Source organism: Chelon labrosus (genome assembly GCF_963514085.1).
Source record: "Chelon labrosus genome assembly, chromosome: 22".
Taxonomy (NCBI): Eukaryota; Metazoa; Chordata; class Actinopteri; order Mugiliformes; family Mugilidae; genus Chelon; species Chelon labrosus.
In genome coordinates, this window is record NC_140355.1 from 1,363,996 (window position 1) to 1,386,784 (window position 22,789).

At 39.5% G+C, this 22,789-nt stretch overlaps 1 protein-coding gene across 1 annotated transcript; it reads right to left on the bottom strand.

Moving 5' to 3' along the window:
* Positions 1-1,209: 1,209 nt before the first annotated feature.
* Positions 1,210-20,554, bottom strand: mvb12ba (multivesicular body subunit 12Ba). The gene is made up of 10 exons (XM_084572076.1): positions 20,266-20,554; positions 11,973-12,095; positions 10,501-10,608; positions 10,232-10,328; positions 9,928-10,057; positions 8,669-8,812; positions 7,047-7,141; positions 5,399-5,454; positions 4,919-4,978; positions 1,210-4,520 (listed from the first exon to the last, which is right to left on the bottom strand). The coding sequence occupies exons 2-10, from the start codon at positions 12,084-12,086 to the stop codon at positions 4,434-4,436; spliced, it is 891 nt and encodes a 296-aa protein (XP_084428202.1). The 5' UTR covers positions 12,087-12,095; positions 20,266-20,554; the 3' UTR covers positions 1,210-4,433.
* Between the last annotated feature and the right edge of the window lie 2,235 nt (positions 20,555-22,789).

The window sequence follows — 22,789 nt, forward strand, 5'->3', positions numbered from 1 at the left end:
TGTGGTGTCTGGCTACAGAATGTTGTTAGTGGGGGCCTTTGGGTCCTATGGGTTGAGGGGAGGGGCCTCTGTGGATCATCAGACAGAGGGGCCTTTGGGTCCTATGTTCCTAAACCATTTTTGTGTGTGTTGGGGGTGTCTGGTCTGGTCTGGGTGGGTGGTACATGTCCAAGTAACATCCACATAAATAAATGAAGTCCAAAAGTTTTCCAGCAGAACATTGTATTGTCACAAGTTGGTAAATGTCATTTACTTCTACTGTCAGTGGTTTTAATGTTGTGGCTGATTGGTGTATGTTCAGATGAGTGGTCATGAAAAACAAGTAGAGCTGTGTGTGTGTGTCCAACTGACTTAGCCATTTGATTACTTTTGTTTCTCTTCCTGTGCACTGGATCGCTAAAATGAACAGCCAATCAGATTGATCACTTTTACTGACGGGCTCCATTCAAGGTGCTCAAATTGCATAAAAACTGCTAACAGGAGTCCAAATAGCGCCAGTGGCACAGGACACACCACAAATCGCCATCGCACCACAACACCAGCCAACAGCTAACCTTCCTAATTTGCTCTTGTGCAAGAGATAAATTGGATCATGATTGACTTCAAAATCATTTGGGATGCAACAGGTTCACATGAACTGATTTAAAGGACTAGTGTGTAGTATTTAGCTAATTCTATTAGCAGAACTACAAGGTATTCATGGTGTTTCCTTGGTTTATTTTTGCCTGTAAGTGTGAATTAGTGGTCACTCTAGGTTCTTCTGTCCGTTTGGAAAGGGAGAGGTGGGGAGGGGTATTCATTTGATTACAATCTGTAACCACTAGATGTCACTAAATCCTACACACTGGTCCTTTAAAATCCTACCAAATTTGAATAGGTTACATCACACACTGAAACTTTATTTTCTCTAATGTCTTGCACACACTATATATTTTAAATAATAGCTAAACACATGCCGGAATATTATTTAGATTATCTTGCCAGGAAGGTAAATGTAAACCATTTAGAGAAAGAATTCTTCTTACTTCTCATGCTTGATATTATTGGGGCAGCTTGATGTGTCCAGTGAGGAATATCTCAGTGCTGAGGACTAGAATGTCTCCTCTAAGAAATCCAGTCCAGGATGGAGAATTAGGTACATAACTCCAGTATTGGTCAGACTTTAAACAACACCACTGTCACCAAAATAAAACCCAGACAATCAAGGACTTCAGCTCATCACAGTTTAATAAAACTTCCTCATAATACAAATTCAACTGATGCTGTTTTTGTTCTTTCTTTAGTGAATAAAATCTATTCATGAGACAAAATCTGTGACCTTTGATCAGTAACCTATAAAAATAACTGTCATACTGAAACCTTTGACATCTCATTGTGTCACCGTGCATGCAAACTAACAGACACCACAAAGCAGGATTGTTACTAGTCGTTAATGCAGACACTGTATTAGCTAGCTATTAAATGTTTCAGCAAAATCGGCTGGACATAAACACTACATCTGAGAAATGATACATGTTAAGCTTAACGCAGAGCCGCCGAATACACTCAGCTCAAAGACACAGAGCTTCACGCGGACATGAGCCATTCATCTTTTCACCCCCATTAATAATGTCAGCAGTGCAATTTACAGTTTCATGATACAGTTCTGAAAACAAAACCTTTAAGACAACATGATCACAATACTGAAATGACTAATAAATTAGACAAACACAAACAAAGCAAGAGGAGTGAATCCATTCATTAATGCCAGGGTAACATTGCAGAATAACATTGTGGATTTTCTTTTAACATGAGTCTTGCGAAACAAACAGACTTTAATAAGCAAAATAAAACAGGATCACTGACCTTTCCCATAATCTTTAAGAGTATATTATTGTATTGCTGACAAAAAACCAAAAAAAAATGAGTTTTCAAGGAAACCATGTCCTAGATTGACTTATATTGTAAATTAAGCAAAATGTACATGTACACAGCCTCACTTCCTTCCCTATAACAACGGTATCTCTCTAACCAGCAGGCCGCCGTCAGTTTCACACTCTGAGTTGTGTAATGCACCTTGAGACGATTTCCATTTGTTATTGGCACTATGTAGTTAAAACTGAACAGAACAGAGCCATGTCCCGCTCATTCTCCTGCTCTTCTCTGAACAAATTATAGCTCCCCATCTTTCGAGAGGGAAGAGAAGTCAAGGATTGACTTCAGGAAACAAATATTTGTGTTGAAAGTACCGTGTCTGAGGGTTGTGTTCTGGGAAAGATTAAAAATTAGAAAGAAAAAATAGTGGCTGACCAATCATGGGGCGCACACCTGGGATGGAACAGGGGGAGCTGGAGGTAAAGGCATCCACTGCCATCCACTAAGACATGCCTGTGAAGATTCTCAGTCATCCAGGGCACGTTTTATATATAAAACAAAGTTAAAACAGGACAGTTGGACTTGTTTGTCCAGTTGTCACTGTTTTAGATATATCCACTATGACACACTACATGGAATAAACCACCAAATGTTGTACCTTACACCCATTTTTGGTCCTGCCACTTTACATTTTTCACGCTGGCAAAGTTGTTTCCACTTTGCCTTTGCTTTAAAATGACTGTCAAAAATTCCAATTCAAATTAAAGCCCTATCAGGAACAGAAAAGATTATTCAAGTTAAGCAACTGGCAACAAATTTATCTGAAATGTATTTTTTAAAAAAACCAAAAAAACCAAATGTCAAAGTATAAATGCCTTTCTGTTAGAGAAGGGAGAAGAGCTGTGATTATGACATGACTCCTATCATACTGATGTATCCAATCAACACAATGCAAGTAAACATAGAGGGAGCTGTTTGCACTGACATCGAATATATATATATATATATATATATATAAAAAGCGGTTCTATGGTAGCATGTTGAATTTCCTTTGAAACTATTACACAATTTGGAAAATCTTGCACAATTCCTAGGCAACAAATATTTTATGTTCATGGCTTTAAAGATGACCCCAAGGACATCTAAAAATCTGTAACAAATATTTACATTTTTTTTGTAGGTTGAACGACAAAAAGAAATGATGCATGTGTGATCTAGTGGTTTTGTTAGTGGGGAACACGTTCTATGGCCAAGTGACCCAGCACTGACCCCTTCTGGTGGGAAAAACCCCTCACACTCATCAGACATGAACTTAGTGGTCTCAATGTGGCAAATGCATAACAAATAAAAGGGCAGAGGTGAAATGAGCTGAATCATTGTAACACAGGCTTAACAAACACTATATGCATGTTTTTTCCCCACATGTAACCGATGCACTCAACTAAAAATCAAGAGCACTTTAGTGACAAACATATGTAACGTCTTCTTGTTTGTTAAACATTACACTTCAGAAAGACATCAGGGCTGGGTATCAAACCTAAATGCTTTACCAACCAAATGCACTAATCATCCAAAATGTTTCAGAGCTTTTTTTTTCAATGTTCATATTCATAGTTGAGATTGGATGAGTGTTACAAGTTATCGGTTTGGTATCAGAACCAAATCACATTTCAATACCAAGCCCATTTAAACATTAGTGCTGACAAAAATCATATTAGTGGTAAGTGTAGTCCAGCAGTGTAACATGTGTCCTGCTTTAGCAACCTTTAAACAATAACAGCGGTTCCATCCAAGTAATCCAAGCAGCTGGCTCAGAGAAAGTGAAGGAGTGGTTAACAAAATATCTTCGGCAAACAGGAAGCATATTGAAATTCCCGACACAAAGTGCACTCACAGTCACACCAGTATATTACAGTAACATCTAAAGAACAAAGACAATCGCTCCCAAACAAGAAGACCACTACAAACTTAATGACATAATGCAAAATCCTATAGTTTCCTTTTGTATTTTCTAACACTTGAACTGCCTTCCTGGTGCTTTCAGAGGGTAGCAGTCAGTATGTCATGAACAAGAAAGGCATATATGACATCTGCTTTTACACAAAGACCCTAATGTATACCCTCTGTGAGAATAAAGAACCCTTGTAATCCTTTTATCTGGTTTGTAACAAGTTCTTTAGATGCATAATGATCTTTAGTATTATAAGGAAATAACACTTAATGATTCTCTTAAGAAAAAAAAAAAGATTTTAAAACCATGAGTGTGACTCATCAATAGTTCCTTGAGCTTAAAAGGTCTGTTCTCTGCGTCATTTTAAAAGCCCACTCCTCAATGTTGCATGTAGTGGTTTCAGTTTCCTTTTTCATTTCAACGGCACAGAGACACAAAGAGACCACAACATCTCCCAAAAGTTAGAAAATTCATTGAAAAATGTGTTGTTGATGTGTTGTTTTTCTTCTCAGTACGGTTATCTTGAAGAGGTGGATTTTACTGTTTGTTGTGGGAAGGTTCTCAGTAGTTGTGTACAAGTCTCTCTTGTCTGTGTCCACAGGGACTAGTGTTGTTAGGGAAGGGACGCTCAGGCCTCGGAGCTCAGGGAGGTCCGTGTTGGACTGGGAGGGAGGCGAGCTGCTGCACTGTGCTCTGTGCGGAAACTGTAATCATACTGACAGAGGCAGGGTGAAACGTTATTAGATTGTAATATGGTCTGACACAACTCATCAATTATTTCATTGAATCTAACTTTCACAGTCCTCTGCAAACAAGTCAGTAATTCACAACGAAAGACTAACAGTAGATTACAATGACCACACTGACCTCTGGTGGACACAGTGTGTCAGAACATTTTGTCAAAGCAATCTTAAATCATCTGTTGTTGGCAATTTTTCATTTTAACAACCACTACTCCAAACACATTCTTCAACATCCAGAGAACCGGTGCAGCATTTGCTTCTGCAACCACTTTAAAATGATGGCTGAGAGGAACACTGTAACAAACTAGAATTCTTCTTGACTGTTAGCATAACTATAGAAACTCCAACTTAATTACATTTGCCTTCTTACCTCTTTCTCTATGTCAGCCAGAGACTTGATTGTAATGCCCATCAGATCCACCTGCTGCAGCTGTACATAGAGGGCAGGAAAGGTTAGTTAGAAGTTATATAACTTTCAAGTGTTTTCATTTATCCAATTCATTTATTTCATTTTATTTCTCGTTATTTCAACATTAATGTCAGCAGTCAAATAAGGCACCTGCCTAAAACTGTGTAAAAACTGAATTGAAAATTTTATTTAACAATGCTTAGGTGCGTGGTATGAGATCCACACAAATGCCAGCACCCAACATCTCCCAGCAGAACATAGCATTGTAACAAGATGATCAATGTTATTCACTCCACCCCTTAATGGTTTTAATGCTGTGGCTTATCAGTGTATATATACAGCATATTAATAGTCAATGGCACTGTAGGTGCAGAACTCGAAATAAGATGTGAAAGCAGACCAATGGATACGGCTACAGAATGATGAACTCTGGCAACTTACATCAGACGAGGCGCAGGCAAACTTCTCAGAGATCATGAAAGGCACTCCATCCATCGCTGAAAGAGGTTCAAAGAACCACAGTAATAAAAAAAAAGAAAGAGAAATGAACCAAACACTGCAAAAATGATAACAACTTCACAAATGAAGAAGAAAGAAAAAGGAAACTACATTTAAATAGCATAATGTTGATGAAAGTCAATGATAATACAATTTTTGTAAATCCTGTAAAATAACTACATCCATCCAAGCAGATGGGTCCCTCCATATGAGCTGAGTTCTGCTCAATGTCTCTTCCTGTTAAAAGGGAATTTTTGCCTTCATCCGTACTCTGCGGCTTTCAGACCTGTACTTTTCCACAGTATTGCCTCGTGGCACTTCAAAAATCTTTTTAGAAGTATTTTAGAAAATGATCCTTTGACAGTTCATTGGACTAAGACACTATAGATAAACAAGACTTAACCTTAACCTTTCATTTCTTAATCATTAACATAGGATTTCCCATGTCAATTCTTCCCTAAGTGGAACCTAATCCGAATTCAATAACATTAAAGTCAAATCTTAATTTTACAGACTTCTGAAGAGATGTGTAGCCATCACGATGACACAATGACTTAAAATCAATTAAAGTTTTCAGTGTAAAGCTCTAAAACTACAATAAGTTCTCACAAAGACAGAAGCTCTGAAAACCAGAGCCAAAGAAGATCTGTTGTGACAGACTGAGGTGCTCTGTTGAAGAACTCTTTAAACAGAGGTCCTCCACTAATAAACAAGTATTAAAAAGCTGTAAAATCTACTAGCACGAAAGCCAGCAAATAACATGAAATCTTCATGGTGCAGTGAATGGAACCTGCTGATGCTTGTCTTTTTCTGTGTACTGTCAAAGGCTGGGGCTTACACTGTACACTGCTTTCAGGTTTTGCTAATACCTTTATACGTCTGCTAAGCCTAATGTTTTACCAATCATCTCCTTACACCAGCATTATGTTGCTACATTAAAACTGTAGAATTAAAATCCCATTTTCTAAACATTAATAACATGCCATGTGTGGCACGTAGCCTGGGTGTTCCCATACTGCTTTGCGCGCGATTTCATTCTCGCTGCAAAAGCAGTCTGGAAACCATCGCCCATATTTTCTCCTGAGATAGGGAACCAATCACAGAACGGGGGGGGGCAGCAAGACGATGACGACGTCTATGCGCGACACCGTAGCTTGTAGTGTGTTAATCCAACATGGCAGCGGACCTAACGTTACCGTTCGATGCAGCCTTAGACAGTGTTTTAAGTAGCTTAGAACGCAAGTTTATTTTAAAAAAAAAAAAGAGCAACGTTTGGCGTTGAAAGACTTCATTGCCAAGAAGGATGTGTTTGCTCTGCTACCAACAGGCTTTGGCTATGAATCGCGCGCAAGGCAGCATGGGAATTACCAGGCGCATTTGATAGACATTCGTAGCGCCCAATAAACGGCTCTAGGCGTTTGTAAAACCACGCCTCAAATACGAGAAAATAAACACGTAGTTTCCAGACCAGCATCTCATTGAGATGTGAAGTCGCGTCAGCCAGGCTATGTGGCACGGGTTTGAGTGGAACAATTCAAAGAGGGGTGAATGCGTGTGGGGCGGTGAGAAGACCATACACACTGATGCTGACCTGAGATAGCATACAGGTTGGAGTTCTGGTGCTCATAGTCTGGTCTGGTAGTGTTCTTCCCTCTGAAGCTGGCAGGGAGTGTCATGGAAATATGTCTTTGAGCAAAAAGGAAAACAAAGATATATCGCATCTGGTTAGTTTAAAGGAGAAAAAACAGAATCTACACATCTATCAAAGTCAACATTGTGTGGATTAGATGTCTCTGCATAATTTTCCTCTAGCTGCTCACTATACTGTCAATGAAAAAAGACTAAGAGATGTAATCATACACAGCCACCTCACTGCCAAGTTGAACTTGTTAACCACAAAAAGATCAGAAAATTACGTGCATCGGTTTTCCTTTGTATCGGTTGAAACCATAGACTGTACATAAAGATGGATGACAAAACAGCTCCTCAAAAAAGAAGCAAGTAGAGCTCCCCCTGGTGGCTGGCTGCAGTATAGGTCATAAACTCCACCTCAATGTTAGTAGATGGGACTTGGGCCAAACTAATACACTAAAGTACACGTCAAATATATTTTTTTTCAAGGATGGTTTCAGTCATTTTAGGTAGTTATTATAATACTGATGCACACTCAAAACTCAAGTTTTCTGATAAGTTTCGTTTTAGTTATTTGATGCTATTGAAACAGGATGTGACATTATGACTGCAAGTTGCCATGTATACCTGCTCCATGAAGCGGTCCCGTAGGACCATGAGTGCTTTTCTACCTACTGGTACTCAAAGTGCTTAACAGTCACAGACGCATCTACCCATTTGCTCCCACAAGCACACACACATTCACACACCACCACACACTGGGAGCAACTGTGCTCAAGGACACTTCAGCATTTGGCACATTCCTTGGATTGAACTGCTAACCATCTGGTTCGTGGACAGCCCACTCTATCTACTGATCCACAGCTGCCTCAGTTGGAATAAATAAATAAGTACAGTGTATAATCCAACATTTCTTTTTAACTGGTGGCTGTAGAGCAGAGTGCAGTATTAACGAAAACGACAAATGAAAAAGTGAGTCTGGAAGTGTGGGCGGGTCATTGATAATGCGGCTCTGCCTGGCTCCACTCTCAGACTGTACTGCGCAGACTCCAAACTCACAAGATGGAGCTGCGCGTATCCCCGGGAAAATAGTGTCAGTTTGGCAAATGCAGGGAAGTGGGGACGCTTTCTCCATATTTATATACAGTCTATGGTTGAAACATGCCCCATAATGTTACTCATATTCTTGTAAGAATTGAGTCCGGTAACATCAGGCTAATTCAGCTTTGTTGCCTTTTTTCTTAGCTCTGTCTCTATTCAGAGTAACCATTTAGTGGCTGTGGAGACATGCTGGCATGCAGTCCTCCAACAAGCCAGTAGTGAGTTGCCCCCGGTGAGTCAAATGTTGATTAGTTTAAAGGTTAGCTGAAACCAAGGAATAACCACAGCAGACGTCACCTTTAGAAAAAAACCCACAAAGGACAAAGAAGCACAAACAAGACAGAGGCACAAAACATGCTACATAAAACTCTTTCAAATATGTTCTTTGTCAGATCTTTTCCAAAGGGAGCGCATATTTTTTTATGCTGCCACTTGTGACATCTGACTAAGCTGCGTACACACATCATTAGGTAGACATACTTGGGCATTGGAGCTGTAGGGACCGGGGCTGAGCTGGAGGAAGAGTTCACATTCTGGATGTTGTTGGTGGCTGGCATCTGTGTAGAGTCCTGGGCCCGAGGTACATTCCCCATGCGATACCAGATTCCCATGTTGTTGAGCTCTCTGTCAAACAATGTTACAAGCATTTATAAGAGGATAAATTATACAATTGAACAATAAATTATTAATTTATTAAGATGTTTTTACTATAATCTGGTATTAAGTATTTGTTTTAACTTCAGTGACTTGTGCTGATTGTAATGATAAAGACATCTGTATGATCTTGTAGTAGAGGGTCACCATTCATACTAACATGAACCTAACATGCATGTCTATGTGGGAGGAAACACAGCAGACAAGGGAAGAACTATGAAACTCCACATAGAAAGACCCCAACCGTCCGGCAGGTAAGAACCCAGAACCTTCATGCTGTGATGCTAAAGGCTTCTTCCACTCACATAGAGCGAACGTTTATGGAAATTTCTGCTGTTTAGTTCTATAGGTCTATATGTGCGGAAACAATCTGCTAACAACTTATAAATGTGCTGGAAAGCAGCAGTGACATGCTAGCAATTAGCAAGCGGTTAGCATCTGTTCTTGAGTCTCTGTTGAGTTATTTTCTCAAAAACAAGTGATGAGGACACAACAATGAGTCCCAGCCTCCGATCACCAACAAACCATCAGACTAAATTCAACGTAATGGTCCAAATGGACTCAGCTACAGTTGGGAGTGGTTTACATTTTAGTAAGTATGCAACCACTTTGTAATCTTCTTTTGAGGTTTGGGCAACTGGTCATGTTACTGCCCTTTGCTTGATTAAAGTATTACCAGTGACAAATGGCTGGATGACGTTGGGATAAGCGCCTTTTCCGTAAGCATTATGACATGTCCATGTTTTTTTATGCAAATCAAAGTATATAAGCAGTCACCGATGACATTGATGGGTTGTTGCAGCCCTAAACACAAAGCATACAAGCAGCTAATATAAAAAGGATCCTTAGGATATATGCTTTAAAATAGTGGCTCCTTGTGTTTATTTATAATTCATTTAGACTAATACCAGGAAAGCTGCACTGTGACTGATTAGTGAATCTAGACATAACATCCCTCACCCTCCCAGGATGATGACTTTCTTTGATTGTTTACAGCCTTGCTACAATTTGATCCTTATTTAGATTTTCTTCAGACAGCCATTTGTCACGTCTGGAACCAAGACATTTGATCATTAGCTGCTCACCCTATAAAGGTATACTGAGGAGGGGCCTGCTTGGAACGTCCCAGGATGCGGATGTCACAGATGGCTGCCTCTGTGGAGTCTCGAGGAATAAACTTGATGCAGAGTCGCCTCTTCCTGAAGGCCTGCTCCTCTGTGGGAGACAAGACAGAATGAGAGTCCCTCCACTGCAAAAAATTCTGCTCAGTAAATATATGCAGTCTGTAAAACATCTTGTTAGCAGGGCCCAACAAGTTTCAGAGGTTAAATAGTTTTTTTTCAGACATACTGGCCACACAGTATCTTTGTAGGTGAGTTGGTAACTTACGAGTGTCAACAGTCTCCTGGATCGGGATGAAACCTACAGGCAAAGTGTCCTTTATATCAATCAGCTTCATGTCCACAAGCACATTACCTAAATGACTCTGGGGAGAAAAGCATAGAGGATGGGGGGCGGGGGGGGGAAAGGACAAACATTATGACCGAATAGATGGACTGGATAAGAATAAATCAGGGAGTGAATCTGAGCAGCTCAACAATGCTACTGTAGTGTAGGTAATAGTGTTATGTGCAGACAGGTGAGGTAAATTAACTTACATTTTCTTTAGAGAAAACCCTGGTGAAGCAGAGGTAGCGGGTCACCTTGGATTTAAAAAGGCCATCTTTCCACAGGTCAGCATCCAGGCCATCCGTTGTTGTAGAAACCTGAAAGCCGATAGGTCAGGGGAGGAGGGGTCATCAAACGGAGACAGTTTCAGCAGAATAGATCCATTTCAACATCTGAATACTTTCAACTTGTCTCACGACGACCATTGTTGTGTGCTTTTATAGAAAAAACACTCTGTGTGTCCAGTAAACCAAAAGGCCATCTTCAAAATGTTGGTGAGCTGACACTCTGATTTGGCAGCATACATTTGCCAACATAACTTTAAATTCCCTTACGGACATTTTGAATTCACATGTTGAGATATGTAACTTTGTGTTTTTAGCAGGCTTTTAAATGTAACCTAGATTAAGGCATTCAGTCACTTAAAATGCTAAAATCAGGTTGGTTTGTTTTCTTAAGCAATGGTTAACCCTGTTTGTTAGCAAAAGAGAAAAAAATGTGTTCTTATTTACAGTGCTCTGGAGAATAAAAGCTATTGCATGTTTAGCTTCAACCACATGGTGGCAGCCTCAGCTTGTGGTAAAGTGACATGTCTCTAGGTATTTGGGGGGAATATACATAAAGTGCTGCTTAAACGTTTTTCTGTCTTTCAGACTTTTTTACATTAAGGCATAAAAATATCTGTTCAGTTCTGAAAAGCTGACAATCTAACAAATGAAACGAAAACAGCATGCTTGTGTATTTTCTTATTCAGAAATATAAGTGAAAATTACACATCTGTGAGTTGCCAAATTAAGTGCACTTCTAGATTTACAAGCTAATTTCAAGGCCAAATTAAATCCATGTGTTCAGAAGTGTTTCCACACAATGTAATTAGACTCAGGTGTTGTTCAGCGCCTTGTTTAGTTTTTTAAAAAATCAGGGATTTGTCACAGTCTGATCTTCACAACACATGTTTATTGAAGTGTATAATGGCACGGACAAAGGAGCTTTCTGAAGACTTCAGAAAAAGATTTGTTGTCATCAGACTGAAAAGGTTACAGAACTATAACCAACCTGAATTCTCTGCAAGAGTAAAAGGAGGCGCTGAAAATGTACAATGAAGTATTGCTCAGACTTGATGGTAACAGACAGTACCATTTCAGTATCAAGATATTTTGCCAGATACTGAAGTCCCCTTAATGTTGTGTGATCTGGGGGAGGGCCCTTATGTGTTAAAGGAATCCAGGTGAAACCTTTCATTGTTATTTGAACACACTGGAACAAAATTCACGATTAAATTTCCTAAAGACACATTTGGCCTTCTTGAATCACAATCAAATGTGCTTTTTAATTTTTTATGATGAGTGTGACTAGAGCTTCGATAATTATTTTTGGGTACATAATCCAAATTAATAGCGGTTTTGCACTGTAATTGGGGAATTTAAAAGGCCGTCTGTCCCGATTGTGTTGTGAGATTTACCACGTCATAGCCAGTGGGCGCCCTGTTCCTGGAGGCTACTACTCCGACGCCAGTGATCGGGTCCATAGGCATCTCTGGCAAAGCTTCAGAAAGGTCCCGAACCTCAGGCATCATTGAAGAGCACTGCAAAAAAAAAAAAAAAAAATTCCAGTTACAAAATTACCTCTTAGAAAGTGGCCTGAAAAATAGGACAATGGGAGAATAGACATAATTTCCAGATCAGAGTTAGGTTACCTAAAATGAAGATTAACTAAAATCTGCATGCCTCTCTGCTGTACCTAATTGTACCAGTTCCTTCAGTGTGCAAATTAATCTGTTGAGCTGTGGTTGTGGAGAGGTTACAATTACGTACATTCATTCATTCGTTCATTCATCTTCTCTAACCGCTTGTCCTGTGAAGGGTGGAGCCTATCCCAGGTGTCATTGGGCGAGAGGCGGGGTACACCCAGTCAGCCACCCACAATTACTTACAATAAACAATTAATTGTTAGGGATGCACCAAAATGAAAATTATTGGCCAAAACCGAAAACCGAAAATGAAGACACCACTACGATGAAAAGAAGATGAACGTTAGTCTTGCTGTTTGTTTTGGAGGTGCAGCAGATAAATGATTAGACTAACATCTAAAACATCTTGTTTTTCACCAATGGCACGCGAGCTACCCGCACTGTCTTCGCAATCAACGTATTGGGCACCCCTGCCCCCTGACCATCACTGGGAAACTTCCACTTGGATGTTTGGATTTCAGGTGATAAATTAAACCCGACATGGAGAAATTCTTTGCAGATGCACGCCTCTTGAAATTTCAGTATTACATGTTTTGCAAATGGCTATCAGTGGGTCTTTATATAATATTTATATATAACTTTATATATTGAAATACGTCCACACCGCAGACATGTTGGCAATTCCAGACATGCCCGTGCAGGCTGCGGTTTTTGCTTGCGTCATCACATCATCCTGTTTCAGCCGTGTTGTTTCGGTGATAAATGTCTTTCAGCCGAAAACCGAAAATGCACTTTTGGGCCATTTTCGGCCGAAAATCTTCGGTGGCTGACTATTCGGTGCATCCCTATTAATTGTACAATTAAGTTTTGTACATACAATGGATTTCATTTATAATTACACAGCCTGACAGGTCTTGTGTGCTTCATAATCCCTTTTGAGAGGTGGAATATCCACCATAGATGTTTTTCTTTTTTTCATTTTGTTATTTATTTAGGCAGAGAAGAATGTTTCCTACAGCTCCAGTCCTCACAGGACATGGAAGGAACAATGTGAAGAAACGAAAAAGGAAGAAGAATGTTTTCTGATATCGCTTAGACTGCTTAACTGACAGATTTAAAAACGTATTCTGCCACTGAAGCCTCATCAGTACCTCTCACAACTACAGTTGGCCCAAAAGGATGCAGCATATACCAAAACCAGTGTTTGTCATCAACAATTTTACTTCTGCCAAAATGTACACCAGTCAAAGCTGTCTGAGAGGGGCTTTATAATACATAATGATGTGAAAGTTCAAAGTGGCAGAGAGTGACACTGTGGAGCCTTTGTGCTTTAATAAGTAGTAAATGTATTCATCAGGTTCTATGTATCTAAAATGACAAGTACCTAAGTGACTGTTCTAACCCAAATCCTTGCAGTGTGACGTCATACCCTGTGAAACTGCCAAACCCTTGAAGACGAACATTCTCTTTGCATGACATCACATTAAAAACACAGAGAACTTCACCGCAATGCCCCGCAAACTAACAACTCACACTTCCACATCTACAGAAGCGTCTGACAAAGCCATAGAGGGCAACAGAATTAGCACATTAGCCTCTCTTGGATTGAGGAAAGACCTTTTAAATGTCATTTTACGAAACCTGAACCGTGGGGTGCAGACGATTTTTTACAATTCTGACTGAAAGCCTTGTTGTGTGCTCCAACACGGCCGCATGCTAATAAGAAGCCAGTGTGAAAAATGTCAGTGTGACATTTGCACAGAGAAAAAACACTTCTTGAAGCTGCCTGGACAACAGGGGCCTCCTGCATTGCATCTCCTTGACTACCACAGTCTTCTCTCCAGAGAAAAAATAAAAACCCAAGAGAAAAAGCTTGATAATAGGGATTAAAGGAGTCACATCTATAACACATTTCAATAGTAGGAGACTTAATACAAACTAATCTAATTTTGTTTAAAACAATTGGAATATAAGAATTACTGCAACCGATATCTCAGAGACTTGGCTCAGTGAGGAGCAGGATGCAAATTTTATGGAATACATCACTGTAGAAACTGACAGAATGTTGTTAGTGGGGGCCTTTGGGTCCTATGGGTTGAGGGGAGGGGCCCCTGTGGATCATCCCACAGATACTTGATTAGTTTGGGATCTAGTGGATTTGGAGGCCAGGTCAACACCTTGTGCTGTTCTTCATGTTTTTTTTGCTATGGGGTGGGGTTCCTGGTCTGGTCTAGGTGGGTGCTACGATACGATACGATACGATACAACTTTATTTGTCAGTTTGTGCTGAAATTCTTTTTGCATCTCTGGGCAGCTCATTTAAGGATAATAAACAATACATACATGTAAGACATATAGTTTCACTAGACCGACACGTGGACATACATGTAGGACATAAAGCATCAGCAGACAAACATGAGACTTAGCCACACATGACAGTATCAGCAGACAAACATGAGACATAGCCCCAAATGACAGTAACAAGCATTCCATTTCAACACTTGAAGGCATTACATCCATGGATAAATATTGCACTAGGTCTTAATGTTGCTGGTTTAACAAAAGGATTGATTGATGTATGAAGGAGTATCTAAGTCTGTTGCGGTTGAAAGATACATGTCTAAGTAACATCCACATGAATGCCAGGTCCAAAAGTCCCAGCAAAACACAGTATTGTCACAAGATGGTCAACATTATTTACTGCCCCTGTCAGTGGTTTTATTGTTGTGGGTGATCGGTGTATGATGACAAAAAAGTAAAGCTTTTTGGTTGGAGGGATTTTTAATATCACATCAAATGTGCTTAATCCACTTAAGTTCAATTCAGTTAAGGAGTTCATAAAACCCAGCAGTGTTTCCTAAAGAAGTACATCCTATAAGTGGTTTTAGCTAATGGGAGGAGAAGCCTCCAAGCTGATGTCCTCCTCCAGCTGCCATAAGAGTGCTGAATGTGAGAAATATTCAAAATGAATTGATTGGATAGCAAATCATACTGGTTGAAGGGTGCAGCTTCAGTTTCTAGGTAATCTATTTTGCTAATGCCTCCAGTCCACACTGTCTAACTAACCCAGAGTTAACTGAAATGCATTCATTTTGTGAACAAAAGGTAATTGGACTATTGACTCGAAAGCTATGACATGGACGGTGTGGGATGAAGTTTACTAAAAGGGGGGCATTTGCATTTAGGAACTGCTGCTGTGAATAGGAAATCAAGGGAGCTTTCAGTTCAAGTGAAACGGGTTGTCATTGGGCTCCAACAACCAAAATAAATCTATCAGACAGATAGCAGGAGCATTAGACCAGTGGCCATACCAAACTTTTTGTACACCCTGCTAAGAAAAAAGCACACAATATAGAGTCCAGCCACATTAAAATACACTAATGTCTACAGAGGACTACTGTGGTGGATGGTAGCAGGATACTTTCCATGGTAAAGATTTATCCCTTCACAACGTCTAGTCAAGTGCAGAACACTCTGAAGGAGCTCAACATTTCATTATCTAAGTCTATCATACAAAGAAAATCATGACAGTAAACACAGAGGTTTCACCAATTATCAAATGATTCATACGTCTCAAGAAAGACAAGACCAGACTTGGCCAAAGAAAACAAAACAAAACAAAACAAAAAAACATAGAAAAAAGCCAGAACAGGTCTGGAACAGTGCCTTTTGGACAGTTTAAACTAAGATCAACCTAAGAAAAGAAAAAAACATATCATCTGTAAACTATGGTGGAGACAGTGTGCTAGAATGTGCACACGTGGCACGGTGGCACTAGATCTCTAGTGTCTATTGATGTGACAGAAGTCAGAACGACAAAGATTAGTTTGTAGGAATAGAAGGAAAATTCTGTTTTGGGGCGAAGCAGGAGGAAAAGCATTTTTACTAAGTGAATGTTAATAGACCCAGTAATGAACAATGAAGAGAGCTGCAACAAAGACTAGGGCTAGATAAAAAAAAAAACATATGTACATTTTCCGATTCAAATCAATATTTATGTAAAAGATACGATACTTATTCATTAATTCCTTGGATAGATTTTTCCAATATATGCCATTTCCTGCATCCTCTTGTTAGAAATTTTGCTACAGCCCCATGAGACCTCACACTGAGATTAGTCGACGTGTGAGGGGCATGAAAGGCCTGAAAGCTAGGGTGTGGCAACACGTTTGACGAAAAAACAGTATGACGACAGAGAAGCGCTAGACAAAGGCAAAACCATATGTAAGATATGCCAACGAAAGGTAAAATGCAGAGGAAATACTACAAAACCAATGAGAAAATCAGTTTTATAAAAATCACTTTCATAACTCCACTAAATTGTTTTGAAACTGAAATGTCTCTAAAGAAATCCGACACTGAACTGAATAAAGCGAAATGAAAATGAGACCTTGTGAATCAAACTGATTTAGGAAATCAGTAGCTATACCCAGCCCAAACAAAGACCTTGCAAAGCATCACAAGGGAGGAAATCCCATTCTTTGGTTACGTCTATTGGTTCAAGACTTCAGTCACTGTCTGCAAATGATGGTGTGAAACAAAGTTTGAAAACATTTCATATGGCATGTTTGTTCAATTCCTTAAACCAAAGCTCAGAGTCTGCAAATTAAGCTGATATCCATTACATCACTATGATTTGAATAAGTTTTGGTGACAATTAAATCAACGATTGTGTCAATGTACAAAAGTGTTCAGACCTAACTGTATAAAAGGACTTGAGCTAGTAGTTATTCCCAGTCTAAGAGGGCAGGCTGCATGAGAGTATTAGGCATGGTAAAATGACAGAGGAGTAATGTTGTATTATGGAGCTAAATTTGGTTGATTAAACTAAAAGTACAAGTTTTTCTGATGAATCAGTCTTTGACCTATTCATGCACATCTTTACAGCTGTAACTATTAATTAGTGGTCCATGCAACGAAATCGGAGGATCCCTACTGATTTTGCCAAATGTCCATTATGAATAGGTGCGTCCTATTTGTCCAGTGTAGTAGTACAATTGGGCATAAGTTTGGATCAGTGGGTCACATGACATGGATGCCATTGAGAAAACTACTGAGTTCATCATGAAAAAGTAACAATAAGTATGACTTGTACATAAAAATATTCATATCCGGAGGGAACGTCCGTTCCACATTTATATTTGATGTTTGTGAGTACATGTCTAATGTCTTACTGTGTGGAGGGAGTGCCTTTGAAACGTTTGAAAGCGCTGTTTTCTCTGAGATATTGAGATGTTGGGTTTAAAATCGCTGGAACTAAATATGTTAGTGGTGAGTGAGGGTGAGTGTATTCTATTGCCAGTTAGAATTTGGGTTTACATGGATTTTGTGGGTTCACTGAAATCTTTAGGTGTTCTCAGCACTTCTGCACGTATAGTGAAATCACACTGAGTTTCAGAGTGATAATCCAAATGTATGTGGCCCACAATGCACCCCTGAAAGTTATGAAGCTGCTGTAGCTGAAGGCAGATAAGACATCAGAGGCTTTAAGAGTCTTCTTCTTTACTCTTACTTGCAGATCACTTCAAAATATTTGCCTTCTACTAGGGGTTGAACGACTTCGGATTTTTAAAGTCGACTAATACCGCGTACGCCTTGCAGCTCCACTGCTCACTGCAGGACAGATGGAGCACTAGAGAGATTATCTGTGAGGAAAACTACATGGAGGTGAATCACTAGCCCGTCATCACATCCATACTTGTGTATAATTAATTAAAGGTTATTTTACTTTCTTCAATGCAAGTCCATGTGTTTTAAGTTATTAATTTATTAACTGATAGAAGAATAGGCCATTCATTTACAAGATCAATATTTTTAATAGATTAACACAAATATCTACACAGAGATTTGAGGAGCTTTTTCATCTCCATGCACATGCATTTATTACAGTTTAACCACAAATTACATCCTCTAAAATGATCACACAGTTGAATTACCTCCTTTCACAACACTATAAGTGCTAGAATGTCATATTAGAATGTATTAGTTTTGACTTTTGTACTTAATGAACTGGCACATGAGTGTTTTTATTAGGGGTCCATGCAATGAAGTTGCAGGATCCCTATTGATTTTGTTTGTGATTTTTAGGGGTCCATGAAACGACGTTGCAGGATCCCTATTGTTTTTCCTCTGTTTTTTATTCTTCTTCTTTGCCTTAATTTTCTGCTTAGCTAAAAGTGTCTGCCCAGGACAAACTGCAAGGGACAAAGATAATGAAAATTCTTCAAAATAACTTTAGCAGGGTTACTGATTACAAAGTTAATTGATAATTAATTTTTTACAGCATGGCGCAGTATAACTCCAAAGCTAATATTTTGTGAAGTATACACCCAAACTTAATCAAACTTCATCATTGATAATAACATGATTCTGTACAAGCACCCCAACTTTTGTGACCCTTGGTCTCTAGGGGGCGCTACAAAAGCAGCATTTCAATATCTCAAAAACTACAATAGCAAACTTAATGCAATTTGCCATACACAATCTGTAAAACATTGTGTAGACGCCCATCAAGTTGCGTGACATTACGTCTACGGGGGCGCTACAGGTGACACAGAAACATTTAATATGAATTTAACTTTTGAAGTATTCATCCAATCCTTATGAAACTTAGCACCCCGTGTTATAATATGCTCGCGTACAATCATGCCAAGTTTGAAATTCGGGCTGTAGGGGGCGCTACAACCACTACATGTTTATATCTCACAAACCACCACAGTCAACTGCTTGAAATTTGACAATAATCTGTGGATGACTCCTTTCAAGCCCACCAGGTTTCGTGCAATACAGTCTATAGGGGGCACTACTGGTGACTTATAACGGCGACTTCGCCACGGCATGATCTCTTGTTAACCCATTATTTTTTTCCAATCAGGAAATTTGGTAATGAAATGTCAATAAAGGACAAATTCTCATCAGATGTCCACTTAAACAGATGTTGCCACGAACTGCTCAGAGGCAAAAACTTACAAATAAGTGTTCAGTTGACATAAATATGAAATGAATCTACAAATCAGTTCCACTTGACAAATTAAAAATGCAGAAACCAATGCACACAATTTGGTGCGATTGCTGACAAGACCACACTTTTGTTAACCTGATTCCTAACAGGAATCAAGTTTGTGATGATCATGTGAATGACTGCACTCAAAGGGATTGCTCTGAGCAAACAGTCTGTAAGATACCAACTGTTTGCTGTGAGCAAGATGTTGCCATTGGCAAATACCATTTAAAGCCAATCTGGAATCTGCACACAGCTGGCTAGCTCAATGTCTTTAAGTGGTGATTTTTGTTGTATTCAAATGTGACTGCACTGTTACAACAAAACACACTGTTTGGTCCCAAGGCAGGAAGTCAGTGCTCATTTCCAGCCCTAAATATTACACTGTAACCACTGAATGGACAGCAGAAACTACCTGTAAAACAACATACCATGTAAAAGAAATAATGTGTGCATTAATGGTGCAACGTTATATTAAACTAGCTTTGCCACCATGATACACAGAACACTTTATTGTAGGTAACCATCATACCAGTATTATATTTACGGAGTATCTCTAATGAAAAGCACAGTTAACTGGGACAACTGAATTTGGCATATCTACCTCAGACCGGACAGAGTTCTGAGGTTACTCTGAAATGGCTAACAGTTTGGCGTGTAATAAGTAACCCGACAAGTTAGCACTGTCTACGTCCAAATATTGTGTTTCTACGCGACAACTTTCGCTCTTCTCCTGGAACCGACCGACCGTAGCTGAACCGTAGCGTTAGCTGAGCTAGCTTAGCTACGCGATACAGTCAACAAGCTAATCAGCTAGCATGCTAGCTACTAGTATCCAAACACCAGCTACGACCAACGACCGAGCAGGCTGTCAGACGCTAATGTTAGCTGGCATGTTCCTGCCCGGCCAAGTGACCAAACGTGCTCCATCATGCGATGTAAGAGATAACCAAATACACCAGTCAATGCAATATCCAATAAGCAGCAAGCACCACAGCCTCGACTAAAGGAACCGAAACTACACCAGATGCTAATGTTGGCTAAGTAGATGGGGTGTACACTTACCCAACGAGGCTAACAGTTGGATCCGACTGGGTCTGCGTGTATTTCACGTCTGTGTTTGCTTTCTCGCGCCGTTTCACAGCTCCGAGGGGGATCGCATCTTTACGAAATTGCTGCGATCAACGAATTAATCCAAAATACGGGCTGCTTTGTGTGTGTGTCTGCATAGTGGGCTGCCAGCTAGCGGTTAGAGGAGTGTGCCATAAAAGCTGCTCGGAAGGACTGGGGGACCGATCGGGTAACTGCTGGAGGAGCCCTTCCCTCACCGTCGCCCCCGCCCTGTGCCTACGTATAAAACATAACAACACTTGCTAATGTAGAAGAGCAGTGCATGACTCCATGTGTTCTCTTAAATGTGCGATAAGCGAGGGGAATCGGCGAGTGACTGCCTTCAACTCTCTTACATGAATTCCTCCACAAAAAATAAAACATATGTGTGAGGTAACATGAGCATAACGTAAACAGGGTTCTCAGGGTCTTGAAGGCATGCTGAACAACCAATCAGTCAAGATGGCCAGTGCCTCAGGGGCCAAAGGAGTCCAGGGCCACCATGTGTTACTGGTTTATTGTGCAATCTCACGCAACATTAAGTCACATTAAAATCTCAGCTAATAGGAGACTTAAGACAAAACCTTAATCACTAATATATATTATATTTTGATCAGGGGAGCAGAAGGAGGCCTGATCATGCTCAACACATCCAGAATGTTATGAATCAGATACATAAAAACAAGAATTAATACATACAAACACAATGTCATATAATATTTCTTAGAGATGAGAATTATTCTGTGTCCTTCCCCAAGCTGGTACTGGAACTGCTCAAGAACTGATAGCTCACTTAGCAACAGAACTGAATTAACTGAATTAAAACTCTACTAAATTACTCTGCCAGTTATTATTTATTCATTTCATTTGTTTGTTTATTTAAAAGGGACAACTACAGAAATTCCTGAACCAGTGTCCAATGTATTGTTCTGATACGTGTTTATAGCCAAGGCTAATTTCCAACACTAAACAGTCATCAAAATACATATTACTATTTATATTCAATACTATGTGCGGGCAATAAAAGCAATGGCTGGGACCTGCAAGAAACAAGTAATACAAAACTAGTTCAATGAATGTTTAACTTGAGATCAAACTGTATTTGTAAGTGGTGACTAGCTGATGTTATTAAAAATGGAGAGATTTAAATGTAAGTGTAAGATTAAGGTATTTAATAAAACTGCCACAACTCAGTAAATGAAAGTGTAAACAAAGATGGAATCTGTGGTATCTGAGGTTACGCAGGATGAGAAATGAGAAACAAATGTAGCATGCATAGATGGTAAATGATCGACCTATATGGAATGGTAAGCAATCTGTGATTTGCCAACAAGTTTGAAGTTTGACCCAACAGTTCAGCCTAAGTTTTTAATGAGTCTGTCTAACCTTGGTCTCAGTTCACGCTCTTTTTATCATCACTTTATCACACAGTATTAGAGCTACACCAGCTGTGGTAGATCATCGAACCACATTTTATTAATCTCTCATTTTTACTTTAAAAAAAAAAAAAAGTTTGGCTTAAAGACATAAAACCAAAAATATAATTACATTTTTCTCATATAATAGCGGGATAATAATATTTTTGTAATGAAAGTACTCTTACTGCAGTTATGTTTTGTAAACTCTACAGAGAGTATGGAACACTGCACCCTTGCTATATTTGTCTAGTGGTACATCTACTCAGTGCAGTTACTCAAACAGCCAGAAGATGCTACTGGTGTACTGTATACATTTTAAAAGAGGCCTCAGAAGAACCTCTTCGTTAATGTAAGCTATGAACTTGTTTGTTTTACATGCTGTCCTGAATGTAATCTGTCAGACGGGAAGAGCGAAGGGATCTGAAATGCTAAACAAACACACACTTACACTTAGGTATGGGTGTGTGCATGTATGTGGGCATGATGAATATGTTAGTTGCACAAGCAAATCTTGTTGTGCTGTTTCTTGAACTACACTGCACTGGGGCTAAATTCACAAATATATTCCCAGAAAACCCACAGCTCAGTAAACTGCAGGAAATGTCTCAGAGATGGTGAAATACGTTTTCTGTGTAACGTCAGTGGAATTTATCTTGAATTAAGATGTCTTCACTAAAAAGGTTTTTGAAACGCCCCTGTGGTTCTTTTGAGTTTGTGTTGTTCAGTGGAGAGGGAAAGTGGACTTGTCCTTCTTTGTCTATGTCTACTGTGTCGCATGACTAAGAGGGTCCTGTTTCAGCTCAAATACCCTCAGAGGTTTAAGTAATTCAGCTTACTTGTCACAGGAGGGCAGCATTGACACCAGATTGCAAATTCGTGCACAACATGTTGGCCATAAGTTAATAAAATTTATATTAAAGTGAGCCCTGTTGACAATTTGAAATTATCAAACATACCATGCTTCTCTTTCTTGTCTCATTACAAAGATTTTGTTTTAGGCAACAACAGCTCTATGGCACAGGCAAGTGGGTTATATCAGACAGTGTTCAATGACATCAAAA